At 38.3% G+C, this 27,994-nt stretch overlaps 1 protein-coding gene across 9 annotated transcripts in view; it reads left to right on the top strand.

Annotated features, from left to right (window-relative positions):
- Positions 1 to 27,994, top strand: part of FRY (FRY microtubule binding protein) — a 254,495-nt gene that overhangs the window by 106,949 nt on the left and 119,552 nt on the right. For all 9 annotated transcript variants that reach the window (XM_054807035.1, XM_054807025.1, XM_054806999.1 and 6 more), the window contains 2 exons: positions 2,884 to 3,083; positions 19,901 to 19,954. In XM_054807035.1, the coding sequence (XP_054663010.1) occupies positions 2,964 to 3,083; positions 19,901 to 19,954 (174 nt within the window). In that variant the 5' untranslated portion in view covers positions 2,884 to 2,963. The remainder of the gene's footprint in view (positions 1 to 2,883; positions 3,084 to 19,900; positions 19,955 to 27,994) is intronic.

The raw sequence follows: 27,994 nt of genomic DNA, 5'->3' as shown, positions 1-27,994 counted from the left end.
GTTGCGCTGGCCAGAGAGCGGCGGTCGGCCCAGCCGGGCTGTGTTCAGCTTGGCAGAGGCTGGCTGGCGGGCAGCCTGCCTGCTCAGCCCCGGCGGAGCTCGGGAGGGAGCTTGGGAATGACTGGGGCAGCTTGGGATGAAGACAGCAGGGAGGGCAGGGCTTTTACTGCATAAAGGACACGAGTCTTTAAGAAAATTGGTTTCACTGGTCACAAAAATAACCCATTTTTCCTGAGAACTTGGTGATCAGACTGACTTCATGGATAGATGTGAGCCAGTCAAAACCACATATTTGGTAAATATATTAGTGATTGTAAAAATATTGTCTGACTCCTTCCTAAAGCTATTTGTGTAGAAATTTCCATTACTTAGTATATTTGATAGTCCCTATAAATTTACATCTGATCCTTTTCATCTCACTGTCTTTATCTTTAAACTTTAGGAGAGCCTAGGTGATGACAGGAGAGCAGTAGTGCCTGCAGTCTTCTCTGGTGGCTCTTTTTTCATTACTTTGAAGTAGATTATTATTCAGAACAACAGGGTATTTTTAGAAACAGTTTTGTATAATATAAATGTAGAACTGTTCAATACACTCGGTTTTATGCAGAGTCATAATGCCAGCAAAACTCCATGATTATGCTTTTACCCTCAAGAATCAAGTGGAACTTTGCAGAAAACAAATCTAGCAGGAAACATCTATCGGAGTGGAAGAAGTGGTGCTGCTGTGCTAAAGAGTGATGGCGTACATGATACATGATAATAATAGCTACATGAATAAAAGCGTTTCTATCTTCCATTATAGTCATATAATGGAGTTCTAAACTTTGATTTTTCAAAACCAAAATATGTTCTCTTTTCCCCAGTGCATCTTCTTTTATTTGTCAATGCATGAATTTGGGGTCTGATTCTGCCACATCATGAATACTCTCAAATTATAATGTAGTCTTTGGGATTTAGTTTTTTCAGTTTTTTACAGCAATGAAGTGTTATTCAGGAAAGATCTAAAATCTCATGTATTCTTTAAACAATATAATGTAATTAATAGTTGACAATTACTTTCAGTAGTAGTTGCAATCCTGCTTCTCTGCAGAAAAGGCTAAAGGCATCAGATGTGTGGCATCCGTCATTGTAGTTCCTTCCTTCCTTCCTTCCTTCCTTCCTTCCTTCCTTCCTTCCTTCCTTCCTTCCTTCCTTCCTTCCTTTCTTTCCTTCTTTCCTTCTTTCCTTCTTTCCTTCTTTCCTTCTTTCCTTCTTTCCTTCTTTCCTTCTTTCCTTCTTTCCTTCTTTCTTTCAACATACAATGTAACCCTCTGGAGTACAATGCTATGGGGAAATTCTATAATGGTATTAGTTCACAATATTTTCCACAGTTTGTATTGCATTAAAGCACCTCTGTTCCAGTCACCAGCAGGGCTCACGGGTGTTACGACACTTACATTGCATCTGGAGTGGCTAATGGCTGGTCTTCCCACTGTTACTTAATTTGCTGCTTTTAAAGTCTCTGTCAAAACTAACAGAGGGTGCTACCAGTACCTACCTGAAGACCAGACATGATTTTTTGTTGCCAATAAGAGCTAAGCCTGAGGATTTTGTTTTGGCAATTTTATGCATAGAATGGTAATATTTGAATTAACAAGGTTTTGTTTCATAGTTCTGCAATTTATTTTTTTCTTCAGTTTACCAGGAAAACATTAAGTAGAGCTAAACTTAGTACATAATATCTTGATATTGGTTATGGGGAATTCACAGAATCATGGGATAATTTAGACTGGAAGGGATCTCTGGAGGATGATTAGTCCAACCTCTGCTCACCAATTAGAGAGATGAGGCCTTGTCCAGTCAAGTTTTGACTGTCTCCAGGAGTGTAATTTCTACTTTTTCTGTGGACAGCCTGTACCAGTGTTTGATCACCCTCTCACCGCAGAATTTTTTTCAATATATTTAATTGGAATTTCCCGCATTCCGACTAGTGTCTGTTGCCTCTCGTCCTGTCACTACGCTCAAAGAAGAGTCTGGCTCCATCTTTGCTGTACTCCATTAGGTAGCTGAAGACTGCAATAAGATCTCCCCATAGCTTTCTTTTCTTAAGGTTGAACCAGTCCAGCACTCTCAGCCTGTACTCATGTAGCAAGCACATAAGTCTGTGACCATCTTCATGGTCCTCCCTTGGCCTTGCTTCAGAATAGCAATGTCATTCTTGTATGGGGGAGACCAAAACTGGACACAGTACTCCAGATGTGATCTCCCAAGTGCCAGATGGGACTGTAGGGTTTAGTACTTTCAGGAAAACTAAAACGTAATGAACATTTTGTGGCCGTGGAAGAAATTTCATGTCTGACTCTTCATATAAAATTTATACTGGCGAAAGGTAATTGTTTTTAAAGGAGTCATTCTTGATTGACCGCAGTATAAATGAGGGGAAAATCAGGCCCTTTACAACTCACCTTAGTCAAAAGATCAGAGTCCTGACTTTCGCAAGGATAGGTGAGTTTGAATAGCAATAAAGAATAAATTTGTTATTTGACAATTGAGTTACAGATCTGGCCTTCAAGACAAAGGATAAGAGATGAGGATGTTATTCCAACAGTTAGGTGTCAGCAAGTCTTACCATGTAAAAAAAAGAGGATGAAGTGTACACTGAACAGTAAACACTACTTGATTTTAATACTTAAGATTTCATCTTTGATTTCTTCTTCCAGTCTAGATTATGTAAATTTTACCTATAACTGTACCATGGAAATTGTATTTATGTATTGTGTATTTCTTTGATTATCAACTGGTCTCCAGTTTTGCTTTGACAGTATAGTGGGCCATTGGGATACTCTGGAAAAATTAAGACATGTCGAATTACCCAAAAGTAAATGTATCTTTTCTACATTTCAGCTTCTCCAGTTGGTAACGGATATATCAAGCCACCCGTCCCACCTGTTTCTGGTACACAGAGAGAAAAAGGACCTCCAGCCATGTTGCCTATCAACGTTGACCCAGACAGCAAACCAGGCGAATATGTCCTGAAGAGCTTGTTTGTTAACTTTACTACTCAGGCTGAACGCAAGATTCGCATCATCATGGCAGAACCTCTTGTGAGTAAAAAGAAACTCTAAGTATATATGGACTTTGCTTTGAATTTATTTTTAAATAAGGCTTGCTTGCTGTGCGATGGAGAATATTTTGCTTGTAATCTGCGTTGGAGTTTGATAGTGTTTTCCAAACAGTAAGATATGCTACTATGGCAATTAGAAGGTTGTGGGAGAGGACAGAGGTATGCAAGATATGCCACAGGGGTGACATGAAAAGGAATTAATATTTTATTTCTGTTTGCAGTATGGACACATGTTAATGTTATTGAGAGGCAGAAGAGGTGTCAGCCAGCATAGATTTCACAGCTGGGAAAGCAGTCACTTGAGTCAAAATAGATCAGAAAATGCTGAAATGTAATAAAAATCTGTATTTCTGAACATTACACGTTTTCAACTAAAGCATGAAAATGAATAGTACTGCTGGTTCCCATTTGAGTTCTGACAGTAGTATGTTTCATAATCTAAGAAAGTGCTATAGCATCTCTTTTCCACATACGAAAAAGCATGCAGCATTTGAAAAAGGAGCTACATTACAAGGTCTTGCACAGTCACTGAGAGAGCAGTCGTTATTTATGTTTTAGGCAAATTTAACATACAAGTATTTCTGTTCCAAATTGTCTTATGTAACTGAACTTCTGTGAGTCTGCTATTTTAACCTGAGACTACAGTTTATATACATTCTTGTTATTTTGATATAGGGAAGACTAGTTCTGTAACCTATATTTTAGTTCTGACAAGGTAAAAATTAAAAATAAAAATAACCAGGAACTTGTATTTCTGAGCTGTAAGGGAATTTTTATAAAATCTTACAATATATTTGTTATAAAACGCAGTGTAGAGCACTTAGTTCAGTTCCCGATTTTCAGGTCTGGATATTCTGAACAGTAAAATTAAGATTGTCTTGGTTCTGATGACGTCTGCTTAGCTTTATGTCTTGATTTAGATTCAGACACATTTGCTGCTTGGAAAGTTTTTCTAGACTTTCCTCTGAAACATTAGGTAGATGCAAGATGACAGAAATATCTTACAGAATTTGGAAATAACACAAAAAAAGCTAACAGGAAGGAATATTTTGACAAGGATCCATTTTTTTATTCTTTCATGAGTCTCCTCCAAATCCCAAAAAGTAGAATGAACTGACACGTCCTTTAAAAAAAAAATGCCAGTAGCGATTTATTACTATCCATTCTTCATGTGACGCACAGTGAACATCTTCAACATTTTAAGACAAAATGTGTTGTAAAATTACTTGACAAGATCAGGGAAACAACAAAAAGACCAGGACTGCAAACACAATTTCCTTGCGGTACCTCTGTCACTCTGCATTTTCATGTAATATTTCAGTCATGGATATGAACCAGTGACTCTGATTTATTCCCATTTCACCTTGTGTTAAGACAATTTTGAGTTGCTGTGTGTTGATATATTATTTTTGTCTCTTTGTGAAACTATGAATATCTGAATGCTGATCTTATCTTATTCCAGAGGTGGTTCAGTGAAATTTTGTTTGGTAAATTCAATGTTGAAAGTAAAAATATGCAAGAGACTGGAATGTCACCTTCTGCTTGTCAACATTTTCAGAACATATTTCTTACAGGGGTCTAGCCATGAGACACTAACAATAATTCAATGGCATACTCACATCTTATTAATACTAATACGACTTACAAGTCATGGCATGCTGCTATTTGAGGGTGACTGTGGCAAATGTGTAAGCAGTTTTTTGTAGACATTCAGTCAAAATGATCTTGAAATAATTAGGTTGTAATGAAAGAAGTGACAAGGGAAAATGGCAAAAATTATTCTGGAATTATGGCTAAGAATTTACGTCCGCCCTTTCTGTAGGGTAGCTGTTGGATGTTTAGCAGCTTTGTTCCCACAATTTTACTCTACTGACCAGAATTGTGACCAGGAAGTCCCAGGGATTTGCAAGACAAAGATTATAAATTGGTGGTGCAGAGCCACCCTTTGGCCTTTTTTCACAATAGGTAGTCAAATGGTAAGCTCTTTGAAGATTCTGTTCTAATTAAACTCAAAAGTACTTCAAAGAAAATCAAACCTGCAAAGTGTTCTAACACTGAGATGTTTCTGGTTTGAATTCTCTAAGTTATTACAAGGTATGACGGTTTAATTTTTTAATGAGTAATGAATACTTAAAATATCTTTTAGAGAAGCTAAAATGATCTGTTTATAATATAATTGCTTTTTCCTCTCTTTTATCACAAAGTGTAGCTGAGATTCAAGCTCTGAAGTTACTATGGGATTAAATGATAGACTCAGCGATATATTCTTTACCTAGACGTTTCTTTTCATACACACATTTTGCCTGATTATCCTTTCTGGTTATCATTACTGTTGTTTTTATGAATTTTTCTGTCAGTTTCTTTGGGTTTCTTATGCCTGTTTGATATATCCATCTCTCTCTTTTGTGATGCACACAGAGCCCAACTGTAAATTACAGTGTTCTGACAACTACGGTGGAAAACAGGTTTGTGTCCGGCCATGAGTTGCAGATGTTAGCAAAGCACAAAAACTTTTTCGCTATTTTCTAGGGCAGCACTGAAGGGCAAAGCACCCACCCCCTCCTGCAGCCCCATGAAATCTCGGCTTGGATAGCAAGATTCCAGGGGCAGAGAAAGCAGAGGACAATGTCACTTACTCCTCCTGCTGTCTTGGCTGTCAACCAAGTACGATTTGACATTTTGGTTACTGGATCTGGCAGTGATTGTCATAAAAAAACACACTCCCCGGTTAATAAGTTTTCTAGGCATGAATCTAATGTCAACTATCCACTGCTAAGTCTTTAACAAGTTAGAATGGAAACCTTTTGTTTCCAGATGTGATTTTTTTTTTTTACTTTGTCTGGAGAATATTGTACTTGGAATTTCAGGTCAATTTTTTAGGGTCTCTGAAATATAACAGACATTTCAATAATTAAATTAAGTTCATAATTATGTGGCTAATTTTTAATGATTAAACTACTGTACCCATATTGTCAAGTTATATTAATCCAAATTAAAGGTATTTGACAGCAGAATTAATTAAAAGGGATTTTCCAGTTTATAAAATTAAAGTCACATAAATGAAATGTAAGTAATTTCTTCTTGATAACCTTTAATAATTTTCTCCTGCTTTTCTGTAAATAATTGTTCTCCTTTACAATGAATATTAAGAATTTTCCTGAAGACCTTTTTTCACAGCTGATTGCGCTCATATTTACATTTTTATCAGTTCATATGTTAAATCTTCTTTGCATTGCTTCATTTACAAACACAATTTGATATTTTATTACTGCTGATTTTTTCTCAAGCAGTGGTGACCTTAAAATGAAGCTAGAATGAGGAAGCCAGGCAAATATTTTTGCCAGTTCAAATGATAAAATATGTTTACATATCTTAACACTGAAGGAAAAAACTCAGAAAATAGTTTCCTTTTTAGGACCATTGATTATCACTTAGGGTGATAATTCATCCTGTGTGTACTGATCAGGCTAATCTTTAAATACGGCTTTCATCTGTACTTACACACAGCTGTAGACGTTGATAAAACATAGTGAGCTGCAGGCATTGACAGTGGTTAATGGTTAATTTAGCTGTCGGTAAACGTTCATTATGCTTTTCTCCTGCAAGCGTCTTCTTTTACTGAGCTTGTCTAAATTCAGGATCTCTCTGAATACTGAACTCAAGAACTGAATTTACTCATTATAGGATCAGGACTATCAGCATATCCATGTATTCTGCCTGTAGCTTTCTTTTTTCTTAGGTAGGTATATCTGGCTGTTGGAAAAAATACTGAAAGCAGTGATGTGGTTGATACTAGTGTATTTATTACTTCCATTTCATTAGAAGCTCAACGACATTAAAACATAGCCCTATATCAAAACAGAGCTGATGATAACAGCCAAGCAGGTGGTTAGGAAGACTTTGAAAGGGCAAGAATAATGCAAGTTTGTTTTAGTGAACAACCAACATGTATAGTGGCACTGCTGATTAGCTTTAATCTAGGCTTCACTTTCTCTAGGCATTGCAGAAGAAATATGCTAAGGACAGACTTAGGTGAAAAGGAAGTAGAAGAGGTTTTGGTTTTCGAGGGCTGGGCTGTGATAACTGTCCTGGTTTTGGCTGGGATAGAGTTAATTTTCTTTCTAGTAGCTGGTATAGTGCTGTGTTTTGGATTTAGGATGAAAATAATGTTGATAACACACTGATGTTTTTGGTTTTTGCTAGGTAGTTGCTGTGTCTACACTAAGTCAAGAACTTTTCAGCTTCCCATGCCTTACCAGGTGCACAAGAAGTTGGGAGAGCACAGCCAGGAGAGCTGACCCAGACTGGCCAAAGGGATATTCCCTGCCCAGGAATGTTTGTCATGCTCCAGATAGAACTGGGGAAGCTAGCTGGGAGATGGGATTGCTGCTTGGAAACAGACTGGGCATCGGGGGGTTTTTCTGCGGGTGGTGAGCAATTGCATTTGTGCATCACATTATATTATATTATATCCTATATCATATGGCATGGCATAGAATTATTATAATAATATTCTCTTCCTTTGTTAGCCTATTACACTGTCTTTATCTCGCCCCACAAGTTTTTTTCCATTCTCCTCCCCATCCCACTGGGGGGATGGGTAAGCAAGCGGCTGCATGGTGCCCAGTTACCAGCTGAGGTTAAACCACAACATACCTAATAAGATTTATGTAGGCTGTAATAATACCAAGAAGTTTTATCACACAGCTGTAATGTAGAATTTTCTGTTTTAGATGGACTGAAATTCCAGCTGCATCACATGAGGAATGACTCCTTTGTTCTCATCTATGAGACACATTAGTGTTACACATTTTTACATTTGAAGTCCTCATGAATAGTTTGGCATACACAGGGCCTTTGGACCCCTGTTTATTCACAGTGCACAGACAGAAGTTACTATTAGGAACAAGGAATTTCATGGAAAAGAGGAAAGGCAAACTGCCTTGTTTTGTTCTGACTATCCATTCAGTATGTGTGTGCCCAGATAAACTGAAAAAAAGCCAACTTTATTTCAATAACCTTATGCAAGTATATATTGAGAATGCTGTACTTTTTTCCCGTACAAAATCAACCTCCCTAGGACCTTCTTCTATAAATGTTACAAACATGCCAGATTCCCATTGTCATCTATCCCTATCCACTTCTGTGTCACTTCGTATCACTCAAGGATTATGTCACTAGTCATTAATATAATTGTTTTATTCCACTAGTGTTTATGGAATAAACACTAGTGGAATTCTGTAAAAATTCAAAATTCTGTAAAACGTGGGCAGTTCATCCCAACCCTAAGGAGTTCATAGTTCATAATATCATAATTCTATATCTAACAGATCATAATGTTATTTCTACTGTATTCTTTATTTAGTATTCAAATTATATAAATAAATATTAGTGGATTCATTCTTTTAGATCCAGTTGTGACAAATAATGTGTAGGACATTAAAAATCTATTCTTAATTCTATCTATTCTTTCAGTAATTGTCTCTGAAGTATTTCTTTACTAAATTCTATCTCACTTTATTATACTGTGCTGAGGACTGTCCTCTCACCTGTTCATTAGAAAGTGAAGCATTTCCACACCATCTTACTTTAACTACTTGATATATAACCTGAATATACTATCCTTTTATTGTATGGAGCCCCACAGATCTGTTACAGTGGCTGCATTAAGTGGCTTGTTGAATGGGGCAGATCTATGTCTGTCAGTTGTAGGACAGGCTGGAGGACTGAGGACAGTCACTGTCCTCAGGAGAATGCCTCATCTCCTCATGCTCCCAGCAAGTGTCAGCTCAGCAGAGTTACTTTCCTGCAGGTCATTGACTGGATCATGGGTCAATTTTTTAGACTAACACTTGGCCTTAGTATTTATTCAACTCCCAGCTATATCTAAGGACTAAGCTTGATTTCTGTGTGGATTGTCCCCCTAGTTCTGTTTTGTTTTACTCACTTCCCAGCAGCTAACTTCTCTGTTTCAAGAAATCAGTTCAGCAAAGCAGTGGTCTCACTCTCCCCTCCTTCACTAATCGGCTTTTGTTGGAACTTCACTGGCTCTCCAAGTACAGTCCAGCCTTACCAAACTCCTCTTCACATACCCTTGGCTCTGCCCAAGGTGAAGCCCAAGCTGGGCCAGATCAGCTTGTTCTTTCTGCTAGCAGAGTGGCAGCTAAACCTGGGAGATACCATCCGTGAAATAAGCAAGGTCTACTCATGTACTCCAAGGATGCGAAGGCACAAAAATATAGGAAAAATCAAGCTTCTATACTGAAGATGGAGGCCATAAAATATAGCAAAGACAACTCCAAGGGCATGAAGAGCCTTCACTTCTCCTTCCACTCATCACCTTGGCAATAATATCCCCCTCTAGTTATCTTAGTACATATCTCAGGCACAGACCTGTAGCAGAAGCCAAGCACTGAACAGTGTAGAGTAGTAGTCCTTCTAGGGTAGCTAATCTTGAACCTCAGGACAGCTATCTTCCTGAAAGACCTAGAAAGGTTTATGTGATTCAATCAGTGGCCACAGGTGAAGTATCTTCTCTGTAGGTCAGAGGGACATATCATAGAATTGAAGCAAAGGAGTTGAGAGAGAGAGTATGAAAGACATTTGTTGGAAAAAGAGTTTGAGGAAGAGACAGATGTAGGATTTCAGAAGTAATCATGGCGAGCGCAGGAGGATAGAGATAGGATGCAGCCTGGGTCAGATTCCAGCTTCCATATGAGATAGAGGGGAAAAGTGCATGCCATTTTAGCAGCCGGGAAGGAAAAGGACACATTTTTCCGTAGCCATTGGCATAGGCATTTGCAGCTAGGTACAGGTCCATAAAAACACTGATAGATTTCAGAGTATCAACAGGAGCTTTCTCAGTGATCTCAGGGCAGAGTACTGTGTGAGGCTTCAGATCTCATTCTGACAGCAAAACTCTCCAGGATGCTCACTGTCCCTGGGCCTCACTACCACATGGATGTAGCTGGAAAACAGTCAATGGTGCATATGATGGTTCACATCGCTAAGAGGATTTAACATTGGAAGGCAGATTCGGTCCAAGGTCGCTGAGAATGTTGCACTGTATCACATGTTGGCTGATGCTTGCCAATATAGGACAGAACCTACCCCATGCCCTAACCATGTTTTTGTGTCATTTAAGGATATTGGTTGTTACCATTATCCAGAAAATTAAAGTCATACTACTGTCATCTCAGGCCAGCCTTATCACTGGTCTGTCATCATGAAGGACTGAGTGAAAATCAAGAATCTGCTTTGGTAGTGTTCGTGCCAGATAAGTAGCAATTAATTAAAGAGGTGTCTTTCCATATTTTTGCAACAGCTTCATCCTTTGCATGCTTTCAGGATCATGTTTGAAGACAATGAGGTACTGCTTCATCAGCATTGCTGCATGTTTCAAAGTTTAAATTTATGTGCTCTTTTCAGGGCCTGAGTCTGGCATGCTACAGTTTACACATCAGACAGCTTGAATTATGCCATATTTGATCCTGCATATCTGCTGGCATGACAAATATGAGAAAAACTTAAGTGCTTCATGTAGCTACCTTCCCAATTTAGAAATCCACCCAATAAGGTCTTGTTTCCTTAGCTGGGCATGTAGTATGGGTGGAAACTGTGACTGGCCGTCGTACTTGTAGCAAAAGAACAGTGAAGGCTGACGTTAGCTCTGCAAGGGCACCCTGGCATCGTCCTTGAAAGTCTGTCAGACCAGTACCAGTAACTGGGAGGAAAAAGCTTCAGATCAAGTCACCTGGGGACACATCTTTTATGGTACAGCTACAGCCTTTGAGATAAATACGTAGCCAAGAAAGCCCAAAATAAAGGAGATTTAAAGAAAATGAACTACTGACAGTCATGAGAATTTCTTGAGTTCACTTTAAAATTATGCCTTTGCTCTCTATTGGTCTATTCTATGAAAAGAAACACATATTTGATGACATTAAGTAGCTACCTGACCTTAAAGCAGCAGTGGCTGCGAAACAGCAGACCATTACAAGGGTCAGTAGCTGCCATTTATTTCCCCCAGCTGTCCGAGGGTTAAGAGAAACATGGTTCCTCTTTACAGAGCTCTCAGCTGTGCCTGGAGCAGCCCTGCAATTACAACTCTAAATTTATTCAAATCAACTGATAAGGGCTTCCTATAGCTGTGATTAAATTAGGTCACGTTACTCTGAATGCGTAACTAGCAGTCAGGGCCCTGAGGGCACTAATAAGCCATAATGGCCTCCTCTGGCCCTTGCCTACCCCTGCCCACAGCCCGGGGCCCCATTACAGCCCCCAGAGCAGCCAGTCCCTACCACAGCACAGCAGGGCCAGTGTCCAGCTCGCCACAGCCCTGCCTAGCCTCTACCCATCCCAGAGAGGTGCCTGATGGCTGGGGCTGCCCCTGTCCCCCTGCCTGCCCTGCTCCTGGCTGGGGCGAGGGGACAGACCCTGGCTGCCAGGCCCTGCCCTGCTGTCCTCATGGTGGGCCCCAGCTGCTGCGGCCAGCCCTGCTGGACCCTGACACCAGCAAAGCTATGGGATCACAGGCAGTTCTGTATCAGAAACAACTGCAAGTGTCTCTCTCTCATGCAGCCATGCCTCAGTACTTGGTAGCTGGTAGGGTATCTGTCCTGCCTGATCATCGAGTGTTCTGGATGTTTGCATCCAGACAGGCGTTCTGCATTTTACTCTGCTGTACCTTTTATCAGAGGTCTGGTGCCAGCCCTGTGTTTTCATTCCCAAGGTTCGCAAATGTGGGAAACTTGCCCACCCTTCCCAACCTCCCTGTTTTTATAGCATTTTACCAGTTGAGTGTAAATATACTAAAAGAAGGGACCTCATCCACTGCTTGGAACATGGAGGCCCCCTAAATCCTCATAGCATTGCTGTCACCATGGGCAGGAGGTTTGATTGAAGGTGAGGACAGCTCTCTCATAGTAACTGAGAAAATGTGGTGAGCTCAAGAGGGAAGCTGCACATCCCCCATTCTGTGCAGGAGAAAAAACCTTCCTGCATTTGTGGACAGCGTGCTTCTTCCACGGAAGAAATAACTTTTCTCATCATAAACCAGTTGCTGTAAAACTCTGCATATAGGATTGAAATGTCAGTTAACTTCTCTGTTTAGGAAACTAAGATGTACCAAACAACCACGGTACATCAAGGTCAGGGAAGAACATCCTCACGCTGTCTTCGCCAGCTCTCAGAAGTAAATGTCAAAGATGGAAAGGAGGGAACAGTGCTGTTCAGGTTACACACTTAACTGTAGTGACTTTGTCTCCTAAATCTGTTTAATTTACCACTGGATCTTTCAGTGGTTTTATTTCACAGAAGTCAGCCTTCCAATACCTGAATATCTATATATCTTGCTCACTTTGAAGAAAATGCATCATAGAAGCAAAAAGCCCTGTCTTTTTTTTGTGTGTGTCTTGCTGCAGTCAGGCTTTGCAATGTAATAACCGTGTTGTTTTCCAACTCCACAACGGTTTATTACTGCTGCTTCCTATAACAGGCCTTTCTCATTTCATTAATACAGGGTTAGTTAGTTTAGCAATGACTGACTTAAAGTGGTTTAGGGGTTTTTTTGAATATTCAAATTTACAATCAAATACCAGTTTAATCGATAGCTCTTTTACAAAGAAGAATCACTGAATCTGTAATAATTGATTATAAGTATAGAAATTGGGAATATTGATAGTGTTGAACTTAACCCATGAAAATCATTAGTTGGACTTGGGACTACTATTAAACTCAATCTGGTACCTAAAATTCAATTAGCACTGTCTTAGTTAATCCACTATATTAATTTTATAGTTCTTCCCCAAGTTGTACATCATGGTCTTTCATGAATTTTCATCATAAGTAAGGATGCCACTAAAACTTAATATATTCTCTGCCCCAGCGTATTAGGTGCCAATTAACAAAATTTTATCTTCTTACGTTGGAAGTTTTTGAGTCAGACTCAGTCTACTAACACAGGTCTATGATGGAATTAGGATGTCCATACCAAGCATCCACACTTCATTTCTAGATGCTCTTTTTAAATTTATCAAACTTACAGGTTGTAAAATTCACTTCACCAATAAAATTTCCTTTCTCAGTTGTGCTAGACCCTACCTCACATTACAGTAAAGTCATCCCTAGTACTCTTTTGAACTTTCCAGATTTTACAAAAGCATGTGTTTAAAATATTTCTTTCAGAACTGGTCCACTGTAGCCGTCAGCTAATTTGGGCTTAAAATGCCTTAGTAAAAGGAATTTTTTTACTTCCTACCTACAAGAAAGCACCTTACTTCACAAGGGAAAAATATTAGAGAAGATACAAATGCTAGGAGCAGCAGGTTTTTTGTTTGGGTTTGTTTTTGCAGTTACCCATCTATCTGTATCAGCACTTAACCTTTGTTTAAAGTTTGTGACCATTTATTATCAACACTGAGTTGAGAGCATGTCTGGGAATTTTTTTACTGATCGGTAAGAATGTCAGAGTACTTGAGTTGTTTGCTCAAGGTAAGTAAAAGAAAGAAAACTTTCATATTCATTTTTTGTGGCTTTTTTATTAAGTTCCATGTTATTTTGGGAAAGTTGCAGTGCTAATTTTTGCACTGTGCATCTAATAGCTTGAAAAGTAATGGCTAATTCAGTGGGTTTGCTTCTCTCTTCAGGGTGCTTGGCTGTGTAGTATTAGTTCTGAAAATCAATTTGCTATTTCTTTGGCATATTTGGCCATTTTTTTTGATACATCAGTAGCTTCAGATTAAACATTCTCATGACAAAAATTTCTGAGTGTCCACATTTTAATTTTGTTGGTAGACAGCACAGGTAAAAGATGCCTTTTGCAGAGAATGTGATAATCAAACGAAAATTAGCCTGTAATACCTCATGTGATGACATAAGCTATCACCAAGTCAGAACAGTACATGGCGTGGATGCCAGAGAGGCGAGAGTCAGGGCCAGTGAGGAAAAATCTGTATTTGAAGCTGAACGGATGTTTTCTTACACAGTTTTGTATTCAGCAGTACAGCAGTACTGGGCACATCCTTTTCCATGTGAACGAAACAGAAGAGCTGCTACAAAGAAAAGAGCAATTGCATAAAGAAAGAATAGACTGAGTAATACTGAGCCTGACTTCTAAACGTGCACCTTTCATTGTTTTTATATAATAACTGTAATGATAAGTAGGTTTTTGATCTGAGTTTGTCAACTAGATGGGAGATAGTTATGGGAGATGTAGAATATTTTTGCATATGTTTCATAGCCACTTGAAATACGCTTTTTTTCTCCATATGAAATATCATGTACAATTAGCATTGCTTTTTTACTTAATCTTCAGAAGTTACATAATGTTCATCAGAGTTTTCTTTAGTATTTTTGGAACCTATATGTTTTTCATATGCAGAGTTGTGGTGTTTTCTTGAAGCTGTATTTCATATCTTTTTTATTATTTTTGCCTTTAGAATTTCCTTTTGGTGTATGCTTAGAATTTCAAAGGTTAATAAGGGAAATCCCCTTTTCTGTTTATCTTTCTGTGTACCATGGTCACTGACACAGTCTCTTAAGAGAGATATCTACCAGCTAATTGATGCTGAGCAGAGCAACAAGAGAAATCAAAGATTCTGTTGTCATCCACTGAACTGGCAATTCATATTTTCATGCATGAGGACCTGCTGACTTGCAAAGAACGGTTGTGAAAACAGGACACTAATTGCCTGTTTCATAGAAGTTCCAGGTGGGAGACATTTGGGGGACTATCAGGGTAAATAGATTGTGCTTTTGAGTCAAAAAGCTTGGCTTTCTTAATTGCTTAGGTGTAAATTAACTAGATTTCCTGGGGGGGCAGGGGTGGGAATTCCTAAAGAGTGAAAAGGTAAGTAAGAGTTGAAAATTATTTCCTGAGAAGTTGAGAATGGAGGCAGGGACCAGACAGACAAATTGTACCTTTCAGAGGCAACCGACTGGTAGGTCGGCTGCACCTGGAGGGTGGGTGCTCCTCTATGGAATAAAGTTCTGCATGCCCAGCCTTCAAAAGCAAATTGGCGTCATGGCATTTTCTCCTAGGTGACACAGATAATGGTTTACAGACCACATGAACACAAGGTTGACAGTGATACATTTTCTGATCTTTGTACAAAATAACCAATGGCAAAATTAAAAATTTAGCATGTTTGATCCAGCTATTTTTGGAGCAGACCTTTTCCTACAAAACATCGCCTTCCTTTGCTGCTGAAAAGAATATAATACAAAGATGTTCAGTTTCTTTTAGGGCTCTTGTGATGATTCACTGTAAGCAGGAAAGAATTACACTTGGGAATTTTTTGGTTCTTAAGACATGCATTTTGTATATATTTTAGCTGTAGCAGTTGAAGTCTATGTCTACTCCATTTTACGTGAAAAGGTCCATTCTTTTGCTGTTTCCTTTTGGTAACTCTTCCATCCCAGAAGACTACTCAATAGAGTATGTATGCTGCTCTTTAGCATGCAGTGCTAAAGTTACATTTTGTATCAAAATATCCTTGCATCCTCCATGCTCTTATAAAAAGAGGGGGTTTATGTCAGTCAGTGATACAGTACCCAGTCACAGTTCAGTAGGAATAACGTGCCTAATGGTTGCTGAGGTTAGAAATAACTTTAAGGGACATTATATATCATTCTAACATGGTGATGTAATGAAGCTTAATAGGCACTACAACATCCTTTTGTTTTCATGTTTCCCCAAACACTCAGTTCTGTGACAGGTAGTCGAGAAAAGCAATTCCTGTGTAAATTTACCCAATTATATTTGTGTAGCAGCCCCGAAAAGGCATTCATATGTTAACCATTGAAAGTAGCTGACAGTCTTTGGAGAAATGTTTTAGTGTGTCTATGTGAATAGAGGGTTTGACTGATATTTTTTAGATAAATTATAAATAGTATATTTAGTTGATGCATGCAAATGTGATAAAATATACATTTGCCATTGCATATTCAACATATTCTATTTTGTTATAGTCTATTAACATTTTCACAACAGCAATGAGGCAAAGGAAGGAAATTAATTTTTAGGTGAGCATTTTGTTTTGTAAGCACTGGTGATGCAAAAAGCTTAGATAGTTTTATTGAAAAATGATAGTTTCAAGTATTACATGCAAAATTGTCTTTGCTGATCTTTACTGCTTATCTCTAACATGTATTCATATCATGGGAGTTTCCAGCATGAGCAAATACAGAGTATACAATTAAAGGCAGCACTTCAAACAAAAACCAAGGATGTTTAACTTAGTGATTAAAAATGGAAATGTTATTATTGAGAGTCCATTCTTCTGAAATTTTCTGATGTTTTTTTATAGCTGAGAAAGCTATGAGCCCTTTCAGATTAATCAAAACTTTCTTTATTCATATTTTGTGGTTGTAGGCTTTGGCTCCAAATTCAGCCTACCTATTCATCCAAGATTTGGAAGACATTTCTGTAGAATGTATTATAGCTACAGAGACTCAAGGAGAGTCAACTCATAATATAAAAGGGCCTCTTTGGCATTTCTGAATTGGGTGGGCAAGAAAATAAATAAAAATAAAATAGCGCCTTGAGGCTGGAAAACATTTTTAAGATTTTTTAAAAAACTTTTAAGTAAGTGTATTTCCAGGGTAAATAGATTGCTATGGCATCTATTACTCAGAAGCAATTTCACTTTATTATACTTTTTAACCTTGTCTTTGCCAGTCCTGAACCTTTGATATATAATGAAAATGTCTACCATTGAGTATAAGTATATTTTATATAGTAGCTGCCACAGCAACAATGTTGAAAATACTGCATAAAATGAAATAGTAAGATTTGTAAGGATATTAGAACTAAGTGGTATAAAATAGGCAAGTTGTTTACAGAAAATAAGAAGAAATTTTCTACTGCATAAAGAAAAAATGCTGTTTTCAAAGGCCACCTGAAGCATCTATGTGTAGTTGAGCTGTCTTTGAATTTACTCAGCAGTGTCTTCCTGACAATGTCAATTGTTACACCCATCATGCAAGCAATCATCTTTATCATTTTATATTTTAGGACCACTTAGACACCAAAAAACATGTTTGTTTCTGGCCCTTCATCTTAATCCACTTCCTTATCTATTCAGTACTCATCATTGGTAGTAAAGTAAATAGTAATAACTTCTACTTTGAGTTTTCTCCAATCTCCAAACCTCAAATATAATTTTCTGTGGTTATTGCCATTCACTGCAGGGGTACAATGAGTTGCTCTGATGTGGGCACCCCACTCCCAGAGCAGGGGAGCATGTGCAGAGGCACTTGGCTTCCCGGGGTCAGCTTGGGTCCAGCCAGGCTGAGCTGTCGCTGCAGGCAGCGTCAGTGGCAGCGCCGTGCTTGGAAAGAGTCGAGGAAAAAGCAGCAAGAGCGGCAACGTGAACAGGGGGACGAAGAAGAGGCAGGGACAGCTGCAGTAGCAGCTGCTGCTTGGCAAGAGCGCGAGGAGAAGGGAAGCGGCAAGAGCAGTGGTAGGTGCAGGATGGGATGAAGGGAAGAGAAAAGGCCTGTTAAAGCCCTAGACGGGAGAAATTGAGAAGTTAAAGCAGCAGAACCCTTCCTGGCTTTTGCTAGGTGTCCTTGGCTGATCTCCATCCCAGGCCGGCCTTCTGCTGCAACCAAGTCTGTTGCACAGCCTGTGGATGGTTTCTTTTCATGTACCATGGTTTGGCAAGCTCTGGTCTAGTCACCTGTAAGAGGGCAAGAGATGACTTGTATTGCCTTCTCAAAATGGAAGCATCTTCACTAACTCAGAAATTGAAGCATTTGTGAGGTGTTTGTGCTTCCAGAGATAGGTAACAGGTGATGAGGACATTTTCAGGATTACATTTCCAGACCTGGGTTCCCAGAGCATGTTTTGTCTCATTTAATTGTGTCCACTTTACAGATAAGCATATGATGAGGAATCCCATTCTTCATTTCTGCCTGAAACACTGAATGCATTTCTGCAGGGTTTTAGATACTGCTCTGAAAGCCAAGCATTGCAATGTTGGGCACAGGAACACACAGCTTCTGGATGCCAAAGCCCTTTTTATTGAAACAGGCCTTAAGAAACTTCTCTGTGGTAACACAAGTCTTCTGTAACAGAATTAGAAATTTAATTAAAAAAAAAAAAAAAAAAGGTGGTGTGTTGTTTGGGTTTTTTTTCTGAACTGCACTAATTCTCAGTACATTAATTTATCCAGGACCCATGAAAACTTAAGAATCCTTTTCCTTTTAAATAAGTTGAACACTACTTTTGAAATATTATCTGCTGTCAGATAATTGGTGTGCAGTGATAGACAAAGTATTGTCCTCTCATGAGACACAGCTAGGTAGGGTAGCACTGACTTACTGATTGAGGGGAAGGCCTGCGGCTCGGATGGTGTCCTGTGTCCTGTGTCTGTTTCTGGACTACAAGATTTTACTGTGTCTGTTCATTACCAATAATCTGTCATAAAGTTCTAATTAATAGTTGTGCCTTTAATGTAACCTGGAGGAGTCACTTTAGACATTAGAGGTAACAATGACAAATATTGATGACTGTCATGGATAAATCAGTGACTCAGCAGAAAACACTTTGTTGATTTTTCTATTTGGTAGGTAGTCAGGGGATACTGTGGTCACCCTGCAGCCAGCCTCCTTGCCAGCTGGCATTACAAGTGGATCAGCATAATTAATTTCAAAATCAGTCAGCAGCATATACTGGACAACATTTTCTCCAGAGAGAAACATTAAATAATAGAAAACTTTGGACCACCTCAAGTCTTTCCATTCCATTATCTCAGCAGCTTTGCAGATTTCTTTGTTTTGCATCTCAGATCCCCTGGCAGTGATGGTATTTTGCCTGATCCACTAACAGATGCTGATGAGTGTAATAGTTTGCTGAAACCTGAACAGAAAATCTCATGGTGAGCTGGTGGGAGAGCCCCAATCTTGCAGCTGTAGGAGAAGAAAGATGCATGATTTATAGAAGAATAAGGCTCTGGCGCATTTCAGACACCAGCAACAGTAGTACAATTCAGTGCAGAATCATGATGGTGACATGTTTTTCAGAGTGTCATCTGTCTTCAAGTACTGTTTATTTTCATTATGGTTTAGGAGATTCGCATACTGTTGTGTATATCTAGAATACTGGACTATGTACTTCTACATGCCTCAGTAATTGAGCCTTCTTGGCAAAAAAGCCATAAAGATGAATGGCTGCTCACACGTGGGGACTCAGATTTCCGAGTAGGGCAATTCTCCTGGACCTTCCCAGGTACTCTGAGAACATGTTCTGAAAATTTGCTTTCATTGCAAAAATGCTTTTTTTCTTTTTTTTTTCCTTTTCTGAGTATTACAGCCATCTTTTCCACAATTATCTTCCTTAAAAATGAACTCAGTGGTATTTGATTATTCTAAAATCACCTTTCCTTCAGTTTGCGCTGCATGATGCACTATATCTACAGAGATGTTTGTATTGTCTGATAGTATTATAACAAGAAGGTACATCCTGTAGCTAAACAGAGCTCCTTAGTTATGTATTAGAGGAAATACCAGGTGCTTTTTAGGATTTTGAAAGAATTTATTGTTGGTGTGAGTACCAAATAACTCAGGTGTACTAAATTGTTAACCCTTTTCTTTCTTGGAGAGACACTAAAGACACTCTGTCAGTATTAGGTCATATGTACACAGAGGTCTCTTTTGCATATGAAACAAACAGTGTCTCCAGCATGAAAATGATCAGGAGGCAAATTATGTGCGTAAAAATCTAAGAGAAAAATAATAGTAAGTTGATAGAATATATCATAGTATTGATATTAAGTAATACATTTTTTTTTTTAGGAGAAGCCACTGACCAAATCTCTGCAACGAGGAGAAGACCCTCAGTTTGATCAAGTAAGACAGTTGAAATTATATTATTTCCATTCCTGAGGCTATAAAACAAATACCTGGAAGGCAGTGTAGGATTTGCAAAAGCAATATCTCTCAATATACTTTCATAGAATGATGAGTGCTTTGCCTAAGCATTCTTGGTTTGAAATTAGGAGGATTTTTCCACTATTTTCAAGGTCAATGTTTTGTATTAGGCACATGTATTATTTCCTGGCTGTTTCCCCTGGGGGAGGTTTCGAAGCAAACTTTGTATCTTTTCAGATTTTTGAAACAGGCGCATGGCTCCTAATCTTTCTTTTATGGAGTTTCTCTTATGGTTAATATGAGAGCCTTTAGAATCATTGTCATTGCTGTCAGTCTCATCAGCCTATTTTGTCTCTGTATCTGTGACCCAGCATGACTTACACGTATGCTGCACTTCACATAGGCTGAGCCAACCTGTTGTATTTAAAATTAAGCATAAATTCAATTGTCAGGATAAATGCCTATATGTGATAAGGTAAACAATAATTAGAGAAGAATGGTTGGCAGGTAAAAAGAATTAAACACTCAAATAGAATTTATATCATGAATTAGATTTCATTTAATAACACATTAAAATTGTAATTAATAAAATGAAAATTATATCTGACATTAGAATAATAAATTGATTACGTAAAGGAAATGGGACAAGTGTGAAAATAAAACCACAGCAATATGCGCACTTTTTAATGAAGGTACAAGAGAATTAATTTTTGTCAGCAGTCTGTTCCTAAAAAAAAAAAGTATCTAGAAAAAATTCCTACATAAATAACCTGTTTTGAAATAAAGAAAGATAGGTGCTAAAGAGTTTAAGTTTTATAAAATATGCCAAAACTCACAAAACTCACAGCAAAGAGGAGGGATCAACTGAAGGTGTATCATAAGCATCAAAGGTATTTGCTGCTCCGCCATTCCTGCCTCAGCTGCCGTTGCTGTCGCCATAGCTGCTACCTCCATGGCTGCCTGCACCACTGTGCTGCCAGCGCTGCCAGAAATACAGGACAGAAAGACACAGCAGAAGCAGCAGCACCAGCAGCAACTCTGAAAGCAACTGTGGCTAAGGCCATAAGCTGCAGGTACCATATTGATTACTTGACTTTGGGAGAGGAGATAGGTATGAGCAGGACTTCTGAACCTCAAATGAATTTAACACATGTATTGTGTTTTCTGGGACATTAGGTACATTGCACCAGAAGCAAAGATGCCTTGTGAGACCCCACTGGCGTTCACAAAGGCTCACTTCATAATTTTAACTTGACAAAGTGACGCTCTCTAGGTTGTTCTGTAGCTGCTTTTCGGGGAGAGGTAGCCTGCTTGGAGGGCTGTTCAGAGCTGGAGGCAAACGGTAGGGCTTCTGTGTTGTACTGGGGAGCTCCCTGTCCGCCTTGCTGACCACAGAGAGACCCCACAGAGGAGCCAGCCACTGTAGGCTGAAGGAGGCTGCTTTGTGAGTACTCCCTACCTGCCTAATGAAATTTTTTGTGGTATTCTGACCTTAATTTTATATATTTTTTTTTTCCTTCCTGTGGGAAGAGTGTCACACACAAATGGGAAAGAAAAACAAATTAAGCCACCCATATGCAAACCTTGTGATACTGTTCCTGCAGTGTATTAAACAAACACATAATGGGTGGCCATGATGTGATTAAATATTCATGGTTAAGCAAATTGTGGTGCTTTACAAGGAAGAATTAGAAGACTTATGCTTCTCCTAGTTATTGGTAAGTAGACAGAAAATTGAACAATTAAGTCAATTAATGAGAACAGCAAATGCTTCCTAGAGTGAAACAACTGTGCATTTCCTACTGTAGCAATTTACTCTGAATGTTGGGGGGGGGAAAAACAGATGCAGACAAAAGCAAAGGCAAATTTTGTTACACGCACCATTCATATATATTTCTACCTATGTGTAGAGTTGATAGAAAAGTAGACTTGCCTTAGATGTCCTGTCAGAAAACCTTGGTTTCAGTTCCTTGAAATTTTCCAGACAAACTATTCAGATTGAAATTTTCAGACTATCTGTCTGCCTCAGCCTGAGTTGTTGGCAGTCTTACCCTTTTCAGATTTCAAGTTGTTTTCTGCTTGAACAGCATGATCATTTTGAGATATTCTAGCGCTCCTGGGATTGATGTACGCCTGTGACTGGGAGATGGGACCTGAACCCGGCTGACGAGCCTGTTTTCAAGAACATGGTTCATACTTAGCAAAATCATTTTAGTTTGTCTAAATTGCGGTTAGATTTTCATTCAAAAATGTGTAATACACAGTAGAGATTTGATAGAACTCAGCTAGAACAGAGATAGAAAGATAGTCTTTCTTTACTTGACATGTTTCACTCAGTAGATTAGGTCAGCACGCCTCAGTATTATAAAGCTGTTTTGCAAATGATAACATGTCAGTACTATAAAGTTGTCATGAAAGTATGGATAATTTTGCTGATATTAAAAATGAAGGTGTGGTCTACCTGGACAACTCTCAAGATGATGATTCCATATGATACTAAAATCCAAGTAAGAAGGCAAGTGCTTTTAAGTCAAACCATTTAATTTTTATTTTTTAAGTTAACTCAAATATTTAAAAAGTCTATGGGATGAAGAAAGACCAGGTGGATAATCCCTTGCTTCTCCCTTCCAGGTAAGGTGTGGAAAACTTTGGTGTTATTCCTGGAACACATAAAGTCATCTAGCAAAAAGAGGAAAGGCCACACATGATATTTTTGACATTTTTACTACAGAAATTAAAGAGGAAAAGAGGGAAAACCTCCATGAACAAACATTTTCAAGGGGTGTCTAATAATTTTGACTTTCAGTTTTAAGGCATCAAAGGCAACACACTGTCAAAGGAACCTAACTTTCTTCTTCTAACTTTATCAAAATTATCTCTGTTCAATTTCAATGAAATTGAGAGGTGATGCTGAAGTGACCAGGTCACTGGTCACTTTAAAATATCTGAGCTACATATTCTAATTGTGAATTAAAAAGCAGCAAAAGTAAGCCATGACCTGATTTAAAATTTGCCTTTTGCAAGTCAGCTTCAGAGGTGGAAAAAACCAGCCAACCCCCCCCCTTTACAGTCACTTAACACTGAGCAGCATGGAACTTCAGTTACTCAGAGTAATCAGCATCAAGTTTTAACACTGAAACCCCTGAACCATTTAAAATTATTATGAAAGCGTTGCTTACTTCCCCTGAGCAGCTTTATCTCTGGCTCTCTTAGAACCAGCATTTTGTCCTGCCCGTTCTCAAACACCATTTTAGGAATGCTGGTTGTGATGGTGGTGATGGATCCAGCTCCTGGGGACCTGACTGTGCACAGGCAGAGCTGTTTCTTTCCATATGGATGTAGTGTCAGTGCCTCCAGTTAAGCAGACAGGATTGTCCTGTGGGCTCTGTCTGGCTGCCAATTGCATCACCCTCCTCAAACTCATAATAGTATCTTGAGCAATGTATGAAGTAATCTTACTTATCCTGACTTGCAGAATGTCTCTTTTACCCAAACAAACTGGATTCCTTACACTGACTGTATTTTCCTTTTTAGGTGTAGATGTGTATAAAGAAAATATATACAGGAAATGATGTAGTTTCTTCATAGGGTTTTAAATATCTTTATAGTATATTTAAAATCATGTTTTGAAAGTTGTTGATTAGAAAACTCTAGTTGCCTACTGGCAAAGTGCATTAGCGTGCTCTGTGTCACCAATTACAGACATGTTATTAAACATAGTACTACCAAACTATGACTTAAACTTCCTATTACAGGAAACCATAAGGTTGCAGTACATGAAAAGATCAAAAGCTAGGGTGAGACAAATCATAATTATCCAAGAGGCTTATCCTCACCCAAGGAAACATTTTTATTAGTCTTTTCTCAGCCCCTACTAAATTATCTTCTGTTCTTACCAAGGTATACAAATGTTCTGTGAACTGACAACACTAGAGGCAGAAAAAGGGCACTGTGTAATCTTGGACCAACCTGCACACATTTTTCCATATGAAAATACAAAATGAATGTAATGTTTTGGCCATGGAGGTGAAAACTTAACAGCAAGGCTTAGTTTTCATATGAAACTGTCTATATGAGGTGCCTGTTGCAGGAGTTTCAGCATAAACTGCACAAAAATTTGTGCTCATTTTAATTATACTTCTCTCTTCTTAGAAGTGCACTAGGTTGGAGAATACAGATTGGAAAGAAAAAACATTTAATTTTTTATATACTTTTAGGAGATGGAAAAAACCAGGTCAAGCTAAAAAAAGGAAAATAAAAATGAATAATAATAAGAAATATTGAAAATACAAATATAAATAAATAAGACACTAAGCAACACACTAATGATTGTGTCTTTTTCATAACAGTCTAAATGTGGTAAATGGCATGCTGATAATTATTCCCATCCAATATATATTTGTTAGATGTAGTAACTGAATAATGGTATCGTCATCATTGCAGTAGCACTGTAGTTGGCCCCTTTTGTGTTTTCCCTTTCCCTGTGTTTTACGCATTGCCCTTCTTCACCAGCAGAAGGGCACAGGGTGGAGGAAGCATAAGAAATGGTGGTGATGGGGTCATAGAACAGCCCTTGGCTCCTGATCAGAGGTTTAGGTTCAAGCAGTGCGTGAAGAAGTATATCTGAAGGCAAAATTAAAGGTAACACATTCAGAACTTGCTGCACACTAGAAGTAAATACAAACTGTTATCCTGGCAGTAAAATAGCTATAAACATTGCTAATGTATGAGCAAGCTAGGTGAAATTACCCATCTACAAAATTATGGTATAAAAACCCCCTGTTTTTTACTCACAAAACCAAGGACATAAATGAAAACTAGTGAGTCCAACTTAATAGTTATCAATTTTAACCCTTCCTAGGGAGATTTAGCTTCATAGCAGAACAAAGATGTGAATGAAAGGAGAGCTACGCAAACACAACCGCACTGCTTGCTCCTCATGTTTCATTTTACAGATTTTTCAATGCAAGTTGACTTGTCTAGAAATCTGTTGTTAGCAGAAAAAAAATGTTTCATCTCAGAGAGTCCAACAGAATTAGAGCATGTAGCTGCTTTGATTACAGCTTACGGCAGTTCCTCCCTCCACCTTCCCTCTGTCTCTGTCTAGAGTATTTGGAATAGGAATTGTTAACTTTATCTTCTTAATTTCATACATTGCATATGAAATCCTGGTCGTAGTGTGGTCTGTGAGAGTTTTGCTGTTGATTTCAAGGAGCAAGGATTTCATTGCAGCTGTTATTTTCCTTGAACCTGTATTGTTTGTAGTTATGGGGCTTTTTTATAGACATGCATGAAGTAGAAAAAACATAGTGAAGAGAAGACATTATTGCATGGCTACGGCTATCCTAAATATAGCTAAGACAATGTTTATCAAGTCCTGCTTTCAGTAGCATTGATAGTTAGTGTAAAATCTCACTCCTAATGTCCATTATTTGGAATCTACACAACAACAATTTGAAGGCAGACTATGCAGACACTGTGAAAATAATAGATTTACAAAAAATAAACTAACACTATGCAAAAATGAAGTACTGCAATTCTGCATTATTAAAATGGCGACAAAATGCACATTTAACATCCATAATCACGTATATGGTGTATCAAAAAAACGCAGAGCCAAGAAATTAATGATACTGTTGGAAACTGAATGCAGTTTTGAATTTATTTGCTGTTAAAGCACATAGAAATTCAGATGTGAAATAAAAAAAAGTAATCAGCATCTATCTGTTAGTGGAAACATTTTTTATATTTGTATTTTGACAATATAGCAAGACTTTTATCAAAGTACATAAACTGTAGCAAACTATCTGGGCAGAATTTCATTAAATTTACTCTTACATATTAGCCAAAAATAAATATTAAGCCTTTACATAAAGTATATTTAATGTCTGTGAACACAAGTTTTAAACAGCTCCCTACTTGTGCAGCTTTCTTATCCTTAAGCTATACAGTAGGTAGTTCATTTATGATGGAAGAACATGATCATTTGTCCAACAAGGACATATTTGTACATCTGTGCACTCCCTTTCAGGAGCAGCACAGAGCTGGAATTCATCTCACTCCTGGAGTTACTTCCAGTAAATGAAAGGGTTGAGTAACCAACACACTGGCTAGACTTCCCTCCCTTCCTGTTCCCTCAGAGCCAGGTCTTTGCCCAGTCCACCCTTCCTTCCTGTCTTAAAAGTGCAATGACAGAAAGATTAAAAAAAAAAAAGCTATATTGACCTTTTATCCCTACTAAAGACACACACTGTAATTTCAGCAGAGAAAGTGTGGCTTGAAAAGATTTAACAGGAATCACTTTGACTTTTTGTGGTGAGTGAAATTGTGTAGCTGGGATTTAGAGAGCAGCATTAATATATATGTCGGTGAACGTGCAGGAAGACCTACTTGAAACAACTTTTCACTTACAGTTAAATATTGTGATCTCTTAAAAGATATTTAGGTCTCTTTGGGGATAGACTTTTTAGTAGGGCCTGTAGCGATAGGACAAGGGGCAATGGTTTTAAACTAAAAGAGAGTAGATTCGGACTAGATATAAGGAAGAAATTCTTTACTGTTAGAGTGGTGAAACACTGGCACAGGTTGCCCAGACAGGTGGTAGATGCCCCATCCCTGGAAGCATTCAAGGTCAAGGTTGGACGGGGCTCTGAGCAACCTGGTCTGGTTGAAGATGTCCCTGCTCATTGCAGGGGGGTTGGACTAGATGACCTTTAAAGGTCTCTTCCAACCCAAACCATTCCATAATCCTATGATTCTATTCTAGTCTTGCCCAGCAAACCCTTTTTCGCTGCATCTCATAATTAACAACTGGTGTTATGCCAGCTTCAGAAAAACTTCTGGATAACAATAGAGAAGCGATTGAAATGTCTAAGTGCCCTGAGTTGGTAGTGAGTAGTTTGCACTGAGACTAGGTGATTTATGTTTTCTATTTATCTGAAGTCTTACACTTGAAAGCTTTGGTATAATTGAGCACGGGCTGCTGTAGTAATTCTTCATGAAAGGTCTCCTGTCACTGCTGCAAGCAGTGCCTTCATGCCACCTTCCACAGCAACTTGTTTCGTATTTCAGGTAATAAAATATATTGGAAACACTGGATTGAAAGCTTTCCTAAATTAGTACTTTTATAGAAACTTTTATTTTTACAGGGGCAGTTGTTACCACTTTCTAATGCTCCATGTTTAATTTTAGGCCATAATACCGGAATAGTAATACTTTACCCTCAATGTGTCTCATCAACTTTAGACCACAACATCACTGTGAATCAGTTAAATTCTGAGACTGAAAAACTGCAAAAGACTTCAGAGTTATTGATCTAAACTAACTGTCATCCACAAAAGTTCTCATTTAAGGCTTTAGTAACATTTAGGAATTGTAAGGTGCTGGGTCTCTCAGTTTTGCTCTTGTCTTAGTCACAGAGTTCACACAAGTTTGGTCTTACATGAGATTAAACTCCACTGTTGTTGTTCCGCAAGCACTGAAACGTGCTGGTTCAAATTTAAGCAGGTGGTTAAACCTGACAGAGTTAATGACATAATCAGTGTACTTGACATGAAGTACGTACTTCAGCACTTCGCACCTGGTACTCAGCAGTTTGCAGTATCAAGCCCTGCATGATCTTGAGGTGGTCACAAATTTTGAGATCAGTATTTTATTCCTGTTTTAGATAGTTTTTTCTATTTTCTTAGAATATGCACAAATGCTGTAGCTGTGAACATTCAGTTGCAATGCATATATAATCCTCTTGTATAATAATGGGGGTTTTTTTCACCCTAGCTTTTGATCTTTTCATGTTTTGCAGCTTTATGGTTTCCTGTAATAGGAAGTTTAAGTCATAGTTCAGTAGTGACACGTTCGGTAACATTTCTGTAATTGGTGACACAGTTTAGACTGAGTTAGCAGTAATCTTCTTTCTAGTATGCCACTAGAGCTGTTTAATCAGGAACTTTTAAGGATTTATTTTAAACTATGTTTTACGTATTTGTGCACACAAAGACACAGGAAACTATAAATATTTTT

Source organism: Grus americana, chromosome 1 (genome assembly GCF_028858705.1).
Source record: "Grus americana isolate bGruAme1 chromosome 1, bGruAme1.mat, whole genome shotgun sequence".
Classification (NCBI taxonomy): domain Eukaryota; kingdom Metazoa; phylum Chordata; class Aves; order Gruiformes; family Gruidae; genus Grus; species Grus americana.
Note: the sequence above shows the minus strand (reverse complement) of the source record. Positions and strands in the feature narration are given on the sequence as shown.